The sequence below is a fragment of the Scardinius erythrophthalmus genome (genome assembly GCF_964197995.2).
Source record: "Scardinius erythrophthalmus genome assembly, chromosome: 22".
NCBI lineage: Eukaryota > Metazoa > Chordata > Actinopteri > Cypriniformes > Leuciscidae > Scardinius > Scardinius erythrophthalmus.
Genome location: NC_138242.1, coordinates 20,817,445 through 20,837,075, shown reverse-complemented (window position 1 = coordinate 20,837,075; position 19,631 = coordinate 20,817,445). Strand labels below are relative to the sequence as shown.

At 36.7% G+C, this 19,631-nt stretch overlaps 1 protein-coding gene across 1 annotated transcript in view; it reads left to right on the top strand.

Annotated features, from left to right (window-relative positions):
• The first annotated feature begins 906 nt into the window (after positions 1–906).
• Positions 907–19,631, top strand: part of zbtb47b (zinc finger and BTB domain containing 47b) — a 28,486-nt gene continuing 9,761 nt past the window's right edge. The window contains exons 1-3 of the mRNA XM_081353249.1: positions 907–1,114; positions 5,856–5,958; positions 18,184–19,459. Coding sequence (XP_081209375.1) covers positions 1,090–1,114; positions 5,856–5,958; positions 18,184–19,459 — 1,404 coding nt within the window. The 5' untranslated portion in view covers positions 907–1,089. The remainder of the gene's footprint in view (positions 1,115–5,855; positions 5,959–18,183; positions 19,460–19,631) is intronic.

The window sequence follows — 19,631 nt, the reverse complement described above, 5'->3', positions numbered from 1 at the left end:
AGAAACGCTTACTTCATGTTTCATTGACTCCTGCAAATGTACACAAAGTTGACTATGATGCATTAGGATATAGTCATTGCACATGCATGTTATTTTAAGTCTGTTTCAAGCTTGTTTGTTAATATTGACCTACAGTGGCTCTACAAGTATGTTTGATTTAGTCCCGTACTACAGTGGATTTGATTAGTTTAAAACAAGTGTGTCAAATAGGTGAGAGATCCCAAATTGCTCGTGTACACCAGGACCAGGATTTACAACTACTGCACTGACATTACATGTACTTTCAGAGTATGAACTGAATTCTCTAATTAAGAATTCATTTAATGACTGTTGATAAATTGATATTTGGGTGTGTAGTGCTCATTTACTGTATTTCTAGGCATACTACTCATACTGTTAAAGAACTGTTTAACCATAAAGGGCAACAAATCTTGGTACTTAAAGCATTTACACATAAAAGAAGCTGCTCAAATCAGTTCTCCACTTTTTCTTTTTTTTACTTTTCAAACTCGACCGTTCCTTAGCTCCTGTAGCCTCAGTCTACTGGTTGCTCTTAATGTCGGAAGGTGCAGTATGTCGTCTGGATATTGTTTGCCTATTGTTTTATTAAAAAAAACTGCATATTCGGACACCCTATTCACTATTTAGTAGAAAAGTGTGCATATTTGGACACAAGGAATATGGATTTCAGGATTCAGCATGTTGTGCACAAGGCAAGGTGATGTACAAGGTCATGAGCACCTGGGTGACAATGCTTCATCTCACCATAAGGACAGTTCGTCATGATCAGTAATTTTTTTAGCTGTAAGATAAAAAAAATAAAAAAATAAAAATAAAAAAAATCTAGTGCAATGGCCCTTTAAAACTTCTGACAAAAGCCCATATGATCCCCGAGCTCCAATCACCAATTCCTACTGCAAAAGCAGCCTCTGCATTTTTGTCTGTCTGAATGCTGCTAGCAAGGCGGAAAAAAAAGAAGAAGAAAAAAACAGTGAAGGGAAGGATAACTGAAGAAATGAGAAAATCCAACGTACTGTTACATGGCGAGCGGAAGTCCTGGGCAAATGGAGGTTTTCGCGGACTCCTTCGATGCTAGAGACCTCGGATCAAAATGGTACAGTAGACAACGACATTTTGTATCCATATTTTATCTTTAGTAATTTTGAAAGACTTAGCTAGGCCGATAAAACTTGCAATAGTTTGTCCTGGGATGTGTCTGACTTTTTGAATGTGTTAAATAACGTGATGTTGCCAATAAATTTGACCGCGCAATGAAGTTTGCAACTTGTACGGAACGCCGACAGTAACAGAAATTGGAAGGATAACAAGAATGCAATGGCCACAATAGCTACATTGTTGCATTTAAATAGTTAAATTCTCTCGTATCAGTGTGGACAGGAATCACGTCGTGACTGGTGCATTTTGTGGACATTGATGCATCAAAAATTAAAAGCGAAACATTTTTATTACAAATATACTTTTGAAATGATAGACTTAGTTGTGCAGGAAGAGACAGAATGCATGTCACAACACTGTTAACTTAGACATGACCTTAAATTTGTGGATCTTTTATCCATAGAGTTTAGAAATACAGGAGCTTAGGAACTTTAATACTTTAAATACCATTTAAATTAATTTGTGTTTAGATTAATCATTTTCGAAATGTTACTACTTAGAAATACAATTAGAATTTGCCCAAAACAAATGAGCTTGAGATTTCATAAATTACATCAGTATTAATTGTCACAATTATTGTAAGTAATGTTGTAGTCTAATGATTACTTTTTTATCAAAGTAGAAATAAAACCATACTTAGTTCTGCATATTAGTTATAAAAGTTAAACAAATATCTAAATTGTAATATAATTAAAATACTTACATTTCTACCAAAACAAACAAACAATAGCAACAACCAAAATATTTTAAAGGGTTCACATGGGCATAGAAAACCTAGAAGTATCAAATAATTTACAAATTAAATTGTGATTTTCACATCTGGAAAAGTGTGTGTGGGGGAGGGGGTGTTAAAAAAATTATGGAATATAATAAATATTATTTCATTGTCTAGAAGTTGCTCTTAATGTGTGTACCTTTATAAAACAAATAAAAAAATATTCACCAATCACAAATGATTAATAAAAAGGTCTGTTTGTAGTAGCAGAGAAGTTAATCATACCCATAAAAATAAAATGGGAAGAGAACTGGAAAAGATATGGCTTGCAGCCAGTTATTTTCATTATCGGCACTCTTATTGTTTTAGTATATTAATATTTTATATTCGTAGCAAACCGAGGGAGAGAATCGGAGAGGTTGCAGGATGACAGCAGAGTTGATTTTAGGAGCCGTCATTAAAAAATAAAAGCATGCATTAAAGTACAGTGAGGCCCCTTCACAGCTGGAAGCTGGGTTAATACAGTATCTAGGTCAGGTCACTACTTTATTGCCATGACCCTGTCCTTTTGACCTCCAGTTGCTAGCTTGACTTTTTTCACATGACCCTTAAAAAGTGATGTTATCTTTTTTACTATTATTCATACAGTGCATATACAGTGCAGTGTTTAAATATGCATTGTCTGTTGATGGCTGGCTTGTGAAATGAGTCAGAACCCAAAGGACTCCATTACGCCCCCTTTAATGCATTGGGTTATGAGGATACAATCAATTTTAGACAATCACCAGAATATCACTTGATGATGCCATTAAACAGTTTAATTTCTAAAACTCGAATAACAGAAAAGGAGCTGCACTTGGTGACTGGTTAAGCATTGGTGCTAAAAGCTGCAAGGTCATCATGGGATTGATTAATAGGGAACACTCGTACTTATAAGACGCTTTGGATAAAAGCATCAGACAAATGAAGAAATGCATCGAATGCACTGATGACTTCCTAACATGAACCTGCATGAATCGCCCCTTTGTTAACTGTTCCTCTTGAAATCGCTATGAAAGTTTGTACTTTAGAAAGAACTGAAACAGAACAACTCTTGCTAAACTCTGCAGTCTTGTCCTTTAGTGCTGCAGCCTGGAAAAAAGCATCATGCTGAGGGTTTTTATGTAACCGTCTATTCAGGACATTCCTGCCCACCCTTGACTTTGAGGCTTCGTTGTCTCTCAGTGCTTCTGTTGTTGGGGACACTTAAATCCATGTGACAAGTGCTCCTCCAATGCCTCCCAGCATTCAACTCCAGCAGAACTGTTCTTATTATTATCCATGTTGAAAACTGTAAAAAATAATAATTTAAGGATACGGTAAAAGAAAAATAGAAAAGAATCTATTTAAATCAAATAGAAATGTAATAAAATTTAAAATAACAATTTTCTCTTTGAATATATTTTAAAACTCATGTGATGTCAAAGCTGAATTTCCAGCATCGTTACTCCAGTTTTCAGTGTCACATGATCCTTCAGAAATCATTCTTAATATGCTGATTTTCTGCTCAAGAAACATTTCTGATTATTATCAATGTTGACAACAGTTGTGCCGCTTAAAGGGATACTTCAGGATTTAGCATTAAGCTTTGTATTAGTAGAAAACCTGTAGTATTTTCGAATGACCGTGCTTTCCATCCTCATATCTCCCTAAGATGAGAGATTTATGTATTTTTTTGACTGGAAAAAATCCTCCGATGACGCAAAATGACGATTTTTGTGTCATCGGAGGATTTTTCGGCCAGAGGTTCAAGACTACAGCCAGTAGTAGGGGCTGTTCTGCATGTTTTCAACCCGCCCATAGAGGGTGGGATCTCACTCACAGAATGTACACAGTGTCAGCCGTCTTTCTGTGGAAGCTTAGCTAACAGGCTCTTGTTCTGTGGAGAAAGCTGAGTAAGTAGGGGTTACCATCCTCTTTTTCCCGGACATGTCCGGCCGTCAAGATCGTGCAAAATGTCCGGGATTCGGCATTTGCTTTCTGCATTCGCCATTCATTGTTTACATGCACACCTTTTGTTTCAATCTAACTGAATTCATTCCGATTGGTGAATCTGAATGTAGTGTTTACATGAACGCTAAACAAGTGATCGATTGATGTGCGTTTTGCCATTGGCAAGAAAATTCCCGCTCCTCCGTGAGAGATGCGAGACCGCTGCGTCTCAGTAATGACGCCACCGGCCTCGCACTGTTCTCCCGCGGCCGTCAGTCTCGTCCTGCTCACCACAGTAAACATGATGAATGGCGACTGTAGAACGCAAAAGCCGAATCCCGGACATTTTGGGCGATCTCGAAAATCCCGGGCAAACTCGTCACGGAGTCTCACTAGCAGCTAGTCTTGTTGTTTTCAACTGCGCTCTCTTACCGGTAGGCGTGGCTTGGGAGTGGCCTCCTAGGGCAGCTAAGCAAGTGCATTCTGGGAGTTGTTGTCTTTCATCCACATAAGCCAAAAATACATTTTCTGGCTTTTCTCAGTCTAGAAAGCTCCAAATTCAAAAATAATTTCACATTTCTTCTACATAAATGACCTATTTTAAATACACATTCATCTTTCCAGAGGTGAAGTATCCCTTTAATATTTTTTTTGTGGAAATGGTGATACATTTTGTTACAGGGTTCTTTGATGAATAGAAAGTTCAAATCTTTTGTAACATTATAAATGCCTATAAATGTCCTTTTTGATCAATTAAATGCATCCTCGCTGAAAAAATGAATTCTTACTAATCCCAAATTTTTGCAATATTATAAAATCAGCATAAATTAAAGGCAGTACAACAAATGTTTACTTACTACTATGTAAATATGATGCATGTGTATCTATGCATCATTTGAAGGATCTATTCGCTGAATCTTAATGATTTCCTGCTTTTTGGTCATGGGAAAGAGAAGACATTTCCCACACCAGTGTCCGTGTTGTTTCCTAACATTGCTGCACACTTAGGTCAGAGTCTGTACATGGAGAAGAGTTGGCCTCTGAGCAGAGTTAGCAGATCTGTGGCAGAGACATGCCAACTCCACAGGCTCTTCTCTTGGCCAGGAATCCTGACTCAGTTCTTCTGGTAGTCCTTGCTCTGGAGATCACATGCAGCTTTTATTATTTACTTCCTGCATCCGATACGTTTAAAGTGCCCCATTATGCTATTTTTAAAAGGTCCTTATTTTGTTTTGGAAGTCTCTTTTAATAGGTTTACATGTATCCAAGGTCAAAAACACTTTCTCATTATATACATTGCAGCATCAACTCTTTTCTCACAGTACTCACACTCTGCTCTGATTGGTCAGATGGCCCTGACCTCAGCATCTGTATATCAATTCGAGTCAGAGCCATGGGAAAATGTTTCTGTTGTTCTATTGTTTCTATTTGCAATAAAGATTAGGCTTCTGAGATAATAGTATTTTGCAAAGTTGATTGCAAAAATACATTTTCAATTTTCTGTTGAATCCGTCACAGTGACAGCTTTGTTTGTGTCGCCAAATGGTTCTTACGGTGGATATACTGTGTCTTTTTACTTGAACCTGATTTCTCTCACCTTGTCAAGTGCATCTTTTATTATTAAACGCAGCAGACGCACGAGAGGTAAAATCCTTTGTTTGTTTGTCTGGCTCAATTTCATGCCCCGCTTGGCACATAATATTTCAAACTGTGATTCTTTTGCTCTTGGTTGCATTAACATATAGATGGAAATGGGAAGTCTTCTAAATATATCTGTCTCAGCCGGCACAGGAAAAGTGCAATGAGTCGTAGACATTCCCATGAGGTTTTGTAATCAAACAAATGTTGTACGACGATTCAAGTATCCAAAGGTTATGAGAGATACTTAATGCCTTATTTTTGCCATAATGACTTTCGTTTAAACTAACATAGTGCCAGTGTAGTCTTTCAATTTCCAGATATAGTGATTGATTTTTTTTATTTTATCCCGCAGCCGATGCCGACGAGGACTTCCCTGAGCAGAATTTGCTGGACATACAGAAACTCTGCAGTAAACACCTGCTGTCCTCCCTTGCTCTGCTAAAACCATTGGAAAGGTGAGTGTGTCTGGGTTTCTTTCCTCCTCAGAAAAGAGCTTTCATTGGCTTCCAATCTGTTATGCTGTTAATTAGCTGAACCTGAAAACAACTGACAGGGGAGCGCCATCCTAATCATATATTCTGATTGAACTTGGTAATTAGATGAAGGGATGGAATGGATGACAACCTCTTTCAACAATTTCTAACCTGAGGGAAATATTTATCTTTATATAATTAATTTGCACAAGAGTTAGTTTTCCACAAAATTTTCATTTCATTTTATTTATCGTTTTGCATTTTTAGTCAACTTTCAGTTTAGTTTTTGTTCTTTTTTGAGTTGTTTCCCATCATTTTATTAGGCATTATTTTTATTATTAGGTTTTTGTATCGTTTTTGTTAAAGTGAATTTTATATATTCAGGTTTTATTTATTTTAAATAATTACCTAAATAATTGCTTAATTGTATTAAGTAATATTAATTAATTCACTGATTTAAATGTTACTTGCTGTAAGTTTAGTACTTTAAAATAACATTTTATTACACATTTTCTGTGGCTATTAGTTTCTCTGACTATACTGTAGACTACCGTTGAAAAATTAATACTTCTATTTTGCAAGAATGCATTGAATTTTACTTTTACATTGTTACAAAAAAATGTACATGTCAAATAAATGAGCTTTTGAGCTTTCTATTAATCAAAGAATCCTGAAAAAAAATGCATCACTGTTTTCACGGAAATATTAAACAGCACAACAGTTTTCAACATCGATATAATACTAAGAAACTTTTCTTGAGCAGCAAATCAGCATATTAGAATGATTTCTGAAGGAATGGAGCAATTCAGCTTTGCTATCACTGGAATGAATATATTTTAAATATTTTAAATTATAATAATATTTCAAAATATGTCTGTTTTTTACTGCATTTTAGACTTGAAACCAATTGAACCAACCAATTGAAAAACATAAAAAAAATGTCTTGACCGCAAACTTTTGAACAGAACTGTATCTGTCCAATAAAACAACAAATACATTTGATTAAAAAAAAATGTAATTGAGTAACAACTCATGCCTAGACAAATAGCAATTATGCCTATTTTACAATTAAGCTTCTTTTTTGCTTTTTTTAAATACATCTCATGCTTCAATATGAAATGTCTGAAATTGGTGAACTCCGGAGGAAACCCTAAAACAAATGTGATAGATGCAAACAGATGTGAATTATATGTTTCTCTCATGGAGGTGTTCTGCCTGTGCCTAAAGCTCACATTATTCAGCACTAGTCAGACAGCTGATCCGAGGAGCAGCAAACAGCCCTGTTCAGTGAACTGGCATGTGTAATAGCAGGTGTTACAGTTCAGGAGGTTTGCTCAGTGAAAGTGATGCTGTGGTTTGTGGCAGCTCTCTGACATTATGTAATTATCAACTGGGTGAGAAGACTCTAATGCATGTATCTGTATCTAAGAGAGCTTAGTTAGTTCAACCTAAAATGAACATTATGTCATCATTTACTCAACCTCATGTCATTCCAAACCTCTATTACTAGTCTTGCTTTATGGAAAAGAGCAGCTCGGACATCCTTGCTTGTGTGTTTCACAAGCAAAAGCAAATAATACAGATGAATGAGTAAATTATGACAATATTTTCATTTTGTGATGAATTTTTACCAATGAAGGTGAGATGGCACCGGTTTTAGGCTTTTGTCATTCATTTTCTTTTTAAAGGGGGGGTGAAATGCTATTTCATGCATACTGAGTTTTTTACACTGTTAAAGCGTTGGATTCCCATGCTAAACATGGACAAAGTTTCAAAAATTAAGTTGTACGTTTGAAGGAGTATTTTTGTTCTAAAAATACTCCTTCCGGTTTGTCACAAGTTTCGGAAAGTTTTTTTCGAGTATGGGCATGTGTGACGTCAGATGTGGCGGAATTTCCTTATATGGGTCCTAAGGGCACTTCTCACGGAAGAGCGCGCACACACACGTAGACCAGAGCAGAGACATTCACTGACCAGAGCGAGAGAGCGAAATGTCACCAAAGTGTGTTTTTGGTTGCCAGGGCAAGACAACCCTGCACAGATTACAAAAAAAAAAAGCATTAAGGGACCAGTGGATGGAGTTTATTTTTACAGAGCATCAACGGAGTTGTGCAAGTGTTTTTGTTTGTTCCCTGCATTTCGAAGATGCTTGTTTTATAAACAAAGCCCAGATCGACGGATTTGCAGATCGTCTAATGCTTAAGGATCGAGCAATCACAATGATAAAGGTTCGCGGTCGTGCGTTGGAACCGGGCGGTGAGTAAAACTGCTTCAAATGTCTCTGTGTGTTGTTAGCTATCCGCGCGTTAGCACAGCTTTAGCTTCGCCCACACGGCCCGCCTCCAGCCGCTCGTTTTTTTCCGGAAAGACTCGGTACAGCCTATCTTTCTTTTATAAATATAATAAAACTAAAGACTTTTTGGAGATATGAAGGATGCAATACTACTCTATAGGTACTCAAGATTAACAGGAGATTGAGTGAAAATGAGCATTTCACCCCCCCTTTAACATGTGATAACATCTCACTGACCCTAAACATTTGAACAGTAAATGGAAGTGTGCTTCCATCTGTTTCCTCATCTCATGTTACTATACTCAACACAGAATTTATTGCTCACTTTTACCTGCTCATAACCGAAACATGTCTTGCTAATTTACAGCGCGCGCACACACACACACACACACACACACACACACACACACACAGTGGCTGTAAGTCATTTATGTGTCTCTGCGAGGGCTATAAGTGTTTGTCTGTCTAGCTCAAGGTCAGGACTGAACGTGCGTCCTGATTGGATTGGGGAGGGTGTAGGCATCGAGCAATACCACACGCATACGCAGACACCCTGGGCATCTATTTCTCTGTCTCATTTCTCGGTCCTCTGAGGACAGATCCATCACCTTGGAAAGTGGCTCGTCTCAGAGGGCGATCAGTACACTGCGGCTTCAGAAGTAGAAAATCTGCTCCGGACTGGAAAGCAAGACTGAATCTTCTACGTCTGGCCCACTGAGACTCTTTCCTTCTCACAAATACGTATGGTTTCTTTGTCCTCAGGGAAATATACACTAACAGATTGATTCTAACGAAAAGTGAGAGACCAAAGTGGATCTATCTATCTATCTATCTATCTATCTATCTATCTATCTATCTATCTATCTATCTATCTATCTATCTATCTATCTATCTATCTATCTATCTATCTATCTATCTATCTATCTATCTATCTATCTATCTATCTATCTATCTATCTATCTATCTATCTATCTATCTATCTATCTATCTATGTCTGTCTGTCTATGTCTGTCTGTCTATGTCTGTCTGTTATTGTTTTTGTTGTTCCTTGGACCCATTTCTCAATTCTTAAGTTACCTTTTCAAAACTCTTCACACAGTTCTCCTAACCAACTTTCAGCTTGGTACTTAATTTCACTTCAAAAATGCGCTAAAACTACTAAGTGTTTAAAACTACTACTAAAACAATTGATGCATGTCTCAAATCAACTCATCTCCATAACACTAGCAAAGGTTGTCACCCAACAATCACACTTTGTCACTCATAAAACAATGATCTAAAAAACACTATAACAACAGGTAGCTTTACAATAATATACCTGATATATATCAGGGGTGTTTTCTCCAAGGGGGCAAGGGAGGTGGTGCCTCCTCAAAAATTAGATGAGAAAATAACCCATATTACAAAAAATAAAACAATGCAAATATTACACAATGTGACATTAAAAAGCGTATAAATCACACATTTTTCTAAAGTAACACTCTCTTACAGGGACACCAGCAGGTAAAGTTACAGCGGGAATCTTGTGCCTCCCCTGAGCCCCATTGATTTTTAACAGAGACTCTAAAGCATGAGGTGTGTTTAGTGGGGAGTAATTGAGAATGAATGGGGGAAAGTCACGTGAGAGTTGGCAGTGCCTCCATCGTGGTATGGTTGGTTTTGATTGGCTATAGATTCACGCAATAAATCCCGGCTCGTTTTCGTGTGCGTTCCGAGTTCGCGAATCAATCTGAATGAACAAAATGGTGATGTTAATGGGAAGGATAATTAAAAAGTAAGTAAACAGCTCAGCCACTTAGATATTTTATGTCACGCCAAAATCAAACTTGAAATAGCCTGAAAACATGATAGCTGTGGGTTTTTTTATTGAGCAATCATCTTAGTGAAATTAAAGATACTCTTCTATTGAAATGCAGGTCATTTCTTATTGTGCGTATTGTCTTGGGCAGAGAGACTCCAGATGCAGAGTTGTTACTTGGCATCTGTGTGTGATTGATAAGGAAACAGGGCCAGACAGAAGCGCCTCTGCACTTTACAGCACTGTGAAACTTCTCTTCAGGCTGGCAGCACAGGAAGTGGAGGAATCCAGAGGGCAGGAGGACAGCGATTAATCTCTCGTCTCTTTAATAGCAGCCTGATTAGATTCCCATGATAATGCTTGTTTTCCATTAATACAGAGTGGGCAAGCAGTCTCGAAGTTTAGTCGAAGGTCAGAAGAGTCACTATTCTGTCTCGTGGATGCACTACACTTGCTAAAGAGGGTTACAGTAATACCTAAAAATTAAAATGGCTATATATCTGTCACAATCATTTATCATTGTGGTGTCACAAAAGGAGATGTTTTGAAAAATGTTCACGCTGCACTTTTCCATAAAACATAAGAATAATGTGTCCAAAAGTAGCACTAATCTCATTCATGTTTGCATATATTCAAATTTGGCACATCAGCATTAGTGTATTATAACTTTTGAATAATTTTGAATATGCAGAAGTATTAAACTTGAGAACTGGGCGAAAGATTTTTAGTGAACAACGACTTAAATATTGGTCTGCTCCTCACACAAAGCTGTGGTATGACTTCATATCTAAATCATATCAAGCACTTTTATAGTGCTGTTTTTGTTTTGTTTTCCGTACGGGTGAGGCTGAGTAAACCAATCAGTTATTTTCTATTGTGTTAAGTCAGTCTGGTTGGTGACTGATGGCTTTTTCCAGTACGTGTAAACTCTCATTCCAGATAATAAACCAAAATTCTTCCTAGTTCAGATAGGATCCCATATTCACAACCCTTTCCAATTGCCTCTCTCAATCACTCTCAGTTTATTTTCCATAAAGTCTGTTGTAGTTTTATGCTGACTCAGGTTTTAGTGAGTGTCTGCTCAGATCAGTGTTGAACAACCGTGCTGAAGCTCCATCCTAGCTGTGTCTCTGACCAGTCTGAGGGAGATTCAGGCTGGCATGATGCCCACTCTTGTTCTTGAGGGTGTCACTCAAGCCTCCCAACCCTGAGCTCTTGTTAGGACAATGCTGAAGGGGAGAAAGGATTGCTGAGTTTGCATTTCCATCGTTCCGTCTTCTGCCTGACAGCCAGAGCCTCCCCCTCCTTGTGCTCTGAGGTCTGTGGTACTGTAACAGCAGAAAGAAAATGTAGCTGGTCAAGTTACCAGTCTTTTCCAACACAGAGATGCTATTTTGGTCAAAAATTACTTTTTTATTTGAAGGCATTACTTGCAACTTGCATTAAAATATTGATATTACTGTGTGTTTTCACTTTTATGCTTTCTTAAAATAAAGATAAAACAAGTTGTTTTGTATGTCGTTCACAGTTTTATAAAACTCCTGTGGCTTGTCGCTGTGGTTTGTTGAGTTTGTATTGCGGAATGACTTCTTATACGGTTTCTAAAATTGTGAGCAATTCATGAAAAGTTGTTGAGAGGTTGGTCAGTGGTCTTCACAGTGGCTGCATTGTTACAGTGCTCCGTGACAGATGATCTACTCATCACTCTCAGTCCATTTAAAGGGATAGTTCACCCAAAAATGAAAATTCTGTCATCATTTACTCAGCCTCAAGTTGTTCCTACCCTGGTTGAATTTATTTCTTCTGCTGAACATAAAAGAAGATATTTTGAAGAATGTTGATAACCAAACAGTTGATGGACCCCATTGATTTTCATACTATGGAAGTCAATGGCAACCGTCAACTGTCTGGTTACCTACATTCTTCTAAATATCTTCTTTTGTGTTCAGCAGAAGAAAGAAATTCATACAGGTTTGGAATGACTTTTATTTGAAGATTTCCCTTAAATTCTGCCATTGTGTTACTAATTAATTGGCAGTTTGGTGCATGTGATGGACATCATTTGTCAACTGCTAGAGATTCTGCTGCATCATTTATAATAGACAGGTTTGGTTCAGAGAAAACTGAAATTTTATATAAAATCAACTGTTGTAATGTTCTTTTGGTTTTGTTGTTTTCATATAGAAAAAAACTAATAATTTAATAACGTAGCATAATTTAAAGGGTTAGTTCACCCAAAAATGAAAATTCTGTTATTAATTACTCACCCTCATGGTTTTCCAAACCCATAAGCCTTTTGTTCATCTTCAGAACACAAATGAAGATCTTTTTGATGAAATCTGGGAAAATCTGTCCCTCCATTGGCAGCTATGCAACTGACACTTTGATGTTTCAAAGGGTTCATAAAGAGATTGTAAAAATAATCCATATGTATTGAGTGGTTTAGTCAAAATTTTCTGAAGAGACATGATTGATTTATATGATGAACAGAATTTAGGCTTTTATTCACATTAAAACATTGATCAGCAGACAGAAACAGAAGCTCAACCGAACCTGCTTGACGTTTGAGAAAAAAAAACTGCGTAACTCGAGAATGAACCTTATTGGTTCTTGCACGTCAAGTGCAGAGGTGGACAGTAACAAAGTACATTTACTTGAGTACTGTACTTAAGTACACTTTTTGAGTATCTGTACTTTACTTGAGTATTATCTTTTCTGGAAACTTTTTTACTTTAACTTCACTACATTTGAAAGACAAATATTATACTTTTTACTCCACTACATTTCTGTCAAGGCCCTTGAGTAGAAAGTAGTAACGTCAGTCAGGGGATGATTTTGGTTTGGAAATGAAAGTCGGGTTGACGTCAAAACCCGACATCGGACAGACATTGGATTTTGGTTGGAAATGAAAGTCGGGTTGACGTCAAAGCCAAAAAACTAAGCCAAGGGCACTATTTGAGGGAACAACCATTTGGGTGTCTGAAACCATTGTAGACGTTATTGAGTGCGCTTATTCAATCTCATATTCAATCCCACTACTGGAAGTGTGTTCTAGAAATAAATGTGATATTGATATGAGGGTAGGCAGGCATAGACTCAGAGGCATAAGGTACTGTAAGTATTACATTCAACAATGCAACAATAATAAAACAATGCATTGACATTTACTTTTTACTTTTGATACTTAAGTACTTTTAAAAACGAGTACTTCTGTACTTTTACTTAAGTAGTAATCGGTCTTTACAACTTTTACTTGTAACGGAGTAATATTTGACCAGTAGTATCTGTACTTTCACTCAAGTAAGGAAGTTGTGTACTTTGTCCACCTCTGGTCAAGTGAACATGCTTGAGCTTCGGTTTACCACAACTGATGTGTGATATATACATACATCTCTTATATGTGAATAAAAGCCTAAATTAAATTTGCAATAATAGATTTCTTTGCATGCATTTGTTATAAAAAAATATATATCTTATGCGCTGGTTGAAGTCCATAGAAATAATTAAATAATTAACCAGATGAAATGAGTACATGTTTGTAAAGAAATTAAATCCAATAGATTATTAAATTAAGCAATATATACAGTACTGTTCAAAAGTTTGGGTATTCACAGTATTCCTGTGATGGCAAAGCTGAATTTTCGGCATTATTACTCCAGTCTTCAGTGTCACATGATCCTTCAGAAATCAAATGCTGATTCTGGTGCTCAAGAAGGTTGTGCTGTTTCATATTTTTTGTAGAACATGTGATACATTTATTTTTCAGAATAGAATTGTCTTTCTTGCTCTCCATCTAACCATTTTTGAAAGTGAAGGGGCATTTAAAATCTCTACGAAGACATATCAGCAGAAAAGCCTTCATTTGGGAGTTGTGGTAAACAGTGCAGGAAAGACTGCAGAAGTGAAAGTCAACTGAGGGTTGATCTCGTTCCCCCACTGCTCTGCTCTCTGCTAGCTGGCACTGTGGTAATCGTCCTCAGCCAACTGCATACCAGCGGGCCTGGCCATCAGCCCTGACTCTTACTGCGTGAAGGCAGTACAGGTTTCTGCACTGCAATGAGCTCAGCTTTATGAACCACATTGAAAAGCGTTACACAACCCATGTTGCTGGTAATGACAGGTCTGTTTAACCAGGTTTGGTAAAGGTCTTGTTGCAGGAGTATTAGTGAGCTGGCAAACTACGGTGTCGGATGGTGAAATTCAGACTTGTGTGTGATGAGAGGTCGGTCACACTTTATATGACTGTATCCATATGTATAGGTATTAGTCGATATCGATACAATCTTTAAAAACACTAATTATAGTGCATTAACAAGGTTAGATGTTGAGCAAATCTCAAAATTAATGAACATTTTTCATACTATACAATGTAATCTTGTGATGCCTAAATTCACTTGTAGCATTTAATATACACTACCGTTTAAAGATTAGGGTAATTACGATTTTTTTGATACTTTTATTCAGCAAGGACGCATACAATTTATCAAAAGGGATGATAAAGACATTTATAATGTTATACAAAAGAGTAATATTTCAAATAAATGCTGTTCTTTTGAACGTTCTTTTAATCAAAGAATATCTCATGGTTTCCACAATAAGCAGCACAAATGTTTAACAATAAAAAATGTTTTTCTTGAGCACCAAATCAGCATATTATAATGATTTCTAAAGGATCATGTGATGATGAAGTAATGATGATGAAAAAATTCAGCTTTGTTATCACAGGAATAAATTGCATTTTAAAATATATTAAAACAATATATATATATATATATATTACAATTTTATATTTTACAATTGTTTTTACTGAATTTTTTTATTAAATAAATGACGCCTTGGTGAGCTTAAGATACTTTTTTTAAAAACAATAATTGAGTTTAGTTTTTACATTCTTTTTTATTTTATTTTTTATTTTGACTAAATAAATGGAATTGTAATTTATCAGTTATCAGCCATAATGGGAAAATAATTATCAGTTTATCCATTTTGAAAAAAGATTGTTTAAATCTTTGAATTCCTACATCTAAGATATTTGTTTGCACTATGATTTAATGTTGACATATACTACATTTTTAAACTTCCAGTATAACTTGGCTTAAATTGCTCTAAAACTATACTGAAAGAGAATATTTTGTCATTTATATATGTTCACATCAGTTTATAATTGTGGATTTTGACTCTTTTTATTCCATAGATGTAGTAGAGAGTGACAGGAAATTCTTGAGGAGAGAGAGAGAGAGAGAGAGAGAGAGAGAGAGAGAGAGGGGAAGATATGCACATGTGAACACTCACTAACCACTGTGCAATGGCTCAGACTAATGTCTTTCAGAGATGTTTCATGTTGCCAGTTTTGAATTTGATACAGCTGACTTGGTATTGTTTTGGAATAACAACCCCTTATCTATTTCAATTATTCCTGGTGGCGCTAAAGAATTTTATTTATCCAAATGAACAGCATGAATGCTTCTGAACTAGGTTTCTTGACTTGTGTTTTCTGTTTAGCTAGCTGTATGGTTTTACTCCATCCTGATCATCCACCTTAAATATACAAAGATTCACTAAATATTCCAGAGAAAAGAGTGGTGCATATGGAATTACATTTGACCGTTTTAGTCAGTCAGTCATATCTTCCTCATTATCGAATCACATCATATTTCCACTTGTTCTTGACTATAAAATGTGTTGTTCCACAACTTCCACAATAGAGTGCAACAGTGCCAGCCCACATTTTCAGCGGCATTGATTCCATTCATTTCTCCCATACGGATTTCAAAAAAGTATTTGTTAAAGCATTGTAAGCCATAAACCAAGCCAACCAGCTATGAGGTGAATCACAACATTACAAACTTCGATTTTAAGAAAAAAAGTTAAAAATGTAACAAAAATACAAAGGTACAAAACTGTATACAATCCAATGAAGCATTGCGATCAACGATGGAGAAATATAAAACTAATAATTAAAAAAAGTTGATATACATATATACTGTAGCCTATATATTGTGAAATATCTTTTTTTGCTTGTTTTGACTCTGATTGGTGGGCTTTTCTGTACAGAATCATGGGTAATGTAGTTTTTCACCACAAATTCTGCTGTTAAACACGATTCTTTTAAATTAAGTTGGAATTATGCAGACTAATGGCTTCAATCGAAGCAAATACTATTGCAACCTCGTAGCTGTAAGCCTGTCTTTAAAGGTTTATAAGTTATCGTTAAAAATCAATTTCCCTGTCAAGAAAAATAACGATTTACTTCCTGAACCAGACTGTTGCACTAGGCCAGGCTAATACGTCAGTTTGGTGCAGCCAGCTGTTTCCAGAATGATTTTAGACATTAGTTTACGTGTAATGGTTTGGTCACAGAGAGCACATATGAGGATTAATATAGTTGTATTTTAAATAAGAGTTTATGCTGTCAATGGGGTGTATTTGTGGGTGACATTTAACAAGATTGATTGGACTTAATGGCCTCCTGAAAAGAAACTAACCCTGTTTACGGAGATAAAAAGTAACACTCTTAATTCCACTTGTTGTTAGTCACATAAAAGTCAGCGTAACCCATCTGTATAATTGTTTGGAGAGTTTGATATTTGCTCTCCCTGCTCTCTTTAATTTTTTACTGGCCAGAGTTTTGTCTTGTGCATAATGATAACTCTAGCTAATGGTTAGCGCACATCTCTGAATATCAATGTGCTTTTTACATACTTCTAATTCTCTCCACTCAGTTGGTTTGCCCTTTTCTCTTTTTGCTTGCTGCCTCTCCCTTTGTCCCTTTCTTTTCCCTCTGTGGAGTTTTTAAAGAGATGCTGTCCGGATCGAAACCTTGTCCTTCCTGATCTAAAATAAACCAACCTTGGGAGCAGAAGGGGAGGGCATAGCTGCAAGCTCCAGTAGATCCTGCCTTTCTCACTCTCAGATGAACTTTGTTTGATAAAGCCCGCTGTGAATGAAATCAGTTCTGTGCAAAAATGTATTTTTACATGTCCTGACCTGATGTTTTTGGTCAACCTTTAAACAGTGTTACTTTAATTATAGTTATTGACATTAAACATAAAATATATATTTTCACTTTTTAGACTATATTCACACCAATCTTGGTCTTAAACGTCAGAGGAAACAATTTCAACCAAACCACCTTTTTTTTTGACAAGTAGATACCAAGTACAAACAAAATGAATTGAATAATAAAGTACAGAAAACAATCTAGTTAACAATAACCAAGCATGATTTTCAAAAAAAATCAGTTTTTTAATAAATAACACAACGAACTGCATTTAATCATTTTCACTTACATGCACCAATATTGCAACAGCAATATTTCCCTATATTTTTAATAGATCATTTAATTATGTAAACCTTTAAAGTTTTATAATGTTTACTGTTATTGTTAACTAAAACTGTTAAAAAATGTTTTTGGTAATAAAAAAACAAATAAGCTTAAATAAAATGTAAATATTTGATGAAAAATTAAATGGAAATTAGAAACTTTGGAAACTAACTGAAATAAAAATGAATTTAAATAAAAATATGTATTAAAAAAAACTACATAAATTGACAAAAGCACATAACAAAACTACTAAATCTTAATTTTTTAAATGAAAAAAAAAATCTTATTTAATATATAAATAAATAGCCTACTATAAAAGTATATAAATAATAATAAAATAATACTGACATTAACAGTTTTGTAATGGTGGCACAAATTAATAATTGAATCAAATGCTATAATTCAGTAAATCGTTAAATCACAGCCACTATTAATACATCTCATCTTAACACTCTAATGCTAGCAAGGTTTGAGACAAGGAAGCATTGTGAATCTAATAGTGAAAGTGAAATAGTGAAAGCGAAAGTGATACCATGTTTAAAAAATTTTATGGCCAAATAAAACCCCATTAAAATAATTATTCTAAGTCATATATTACTATATGCAATATTTGCCTGTTGCATTTACTGCATTGGTACTTTGCTCTAGAAATGCAAATCTAGATTTAAAATGTTTATTCTTGTTCTGTTTTCCAAGTGGATATAATGGTGCTGTTTATGATCTTATTATTTGTAAATAATTTGCTAAGGAATTGTAAGATTAAAACACATGTTCTCCTGTCTTATCTCACAGTGGACTGCTGACTGACCCCTCTGCTGAGTTCTTTCTGCCGGAGGATGCAGTGCTGCACTTTACTTGTTTAATGGACAGGTTGAACGGACGGCATCTCTACCAGCCTCCCCTGTGCGACGTGGACCTTGTACTGGTGTCCCGCTGTACATTTTCCGCCCACAAGTGCGTGCTGGATGAACATAGACCCAACTTCCAGCCCCTCCTCCCCCAGAGTCAACCTCTGCACCACATAAACCTGGCCTTTGAGGTGCTGAGCATCCAGATCCTCAACTTCATCTATATCTCCATCTTTGGAGTGCTACAAGTGGCCATTGTGCTGCAGATGAGTGATTCCTGCCACAAACTACTTGGCTCCAATGAGATGGCTGACACAGACGGGCAGGGCAATGCCTCGTCCAATCAGATGTACAAGATGAAGGAGATTGAGAAGATGTACACACAGCAAGGAAATGGTACTTTCTCATTGCTTGTAGAGGATAGTGGGGTCAGTAGGGAAATTACCCAGACACATTCATCTAGCATCCACTCCAGCCCTCAGGCCAAACACTTCTACAAAAATGATGACAGCAGAGGGGGAGCGGCTAGTGGAGGAGGGCGGGGCTTGTGCAAAATGGAGGGAGGGGCCTGTTTCAATGAAGCGGGAGCCCAGGATGGTTCTGTGTCTTTTAACAGAGAGCAGATTATTGTGGAGGTCAATCTCAATAACCAGACATTGAATGTTTCTAAAGGGTCAGACGGAAAGGGCATCACCTCAAGTACCTCATCCCTCCTCGTTCACCGTCGCACTAGTCTTCCCGATGCGGAGGAGGGGAAGGAACAGTCTGATAACGAAGATGCTGACAAGGACAAAGAAGAATATGAACAAGGAAAGGAAGAGATGGAAAATTGCAGTGATGATGAGGAAGATGAGGATGAGGAAGAGAACAACCTCAACATTCCAGAAACAGGACACACCAGCATGGGAAGACGCCGTGCCACAAGAATACTAACTGGCACAGATGCCGCCATGAGACAGACACTAATCGACTCCACACTAGGGGAGGGGAGGAAGAGGAGAAAAGAGCAGGAGAGTCTGGGGCAGAAGGTGAAGCTCGAAGAGAAGCAGCACTTTTCCTGCAAGAAGTGCCCTCGTATTTTTAACAACCGCTGGTACTTGGAGAAGCACATGAACGTCACACACAACCGCATGCAGATCTGCAATAAATGCGGCAAACGCTTTTTACTGGAGAGCGAGTTGCTGCTACACCATCAGACAAACTGTGAGAAAAACATACAGGTACACACACCTGTCTGCATGCACACGTTAACAAGGTCGATCTATAAGGCCGATTTCACACAAGCAATTGCACCAAATGCTTGTGTGAAATCTGCCTAATAGATCAACATAGTAATAATAATAATACATTAGTAACATGAAATCTGTTCCCACAGAACTGGGACACTCATTA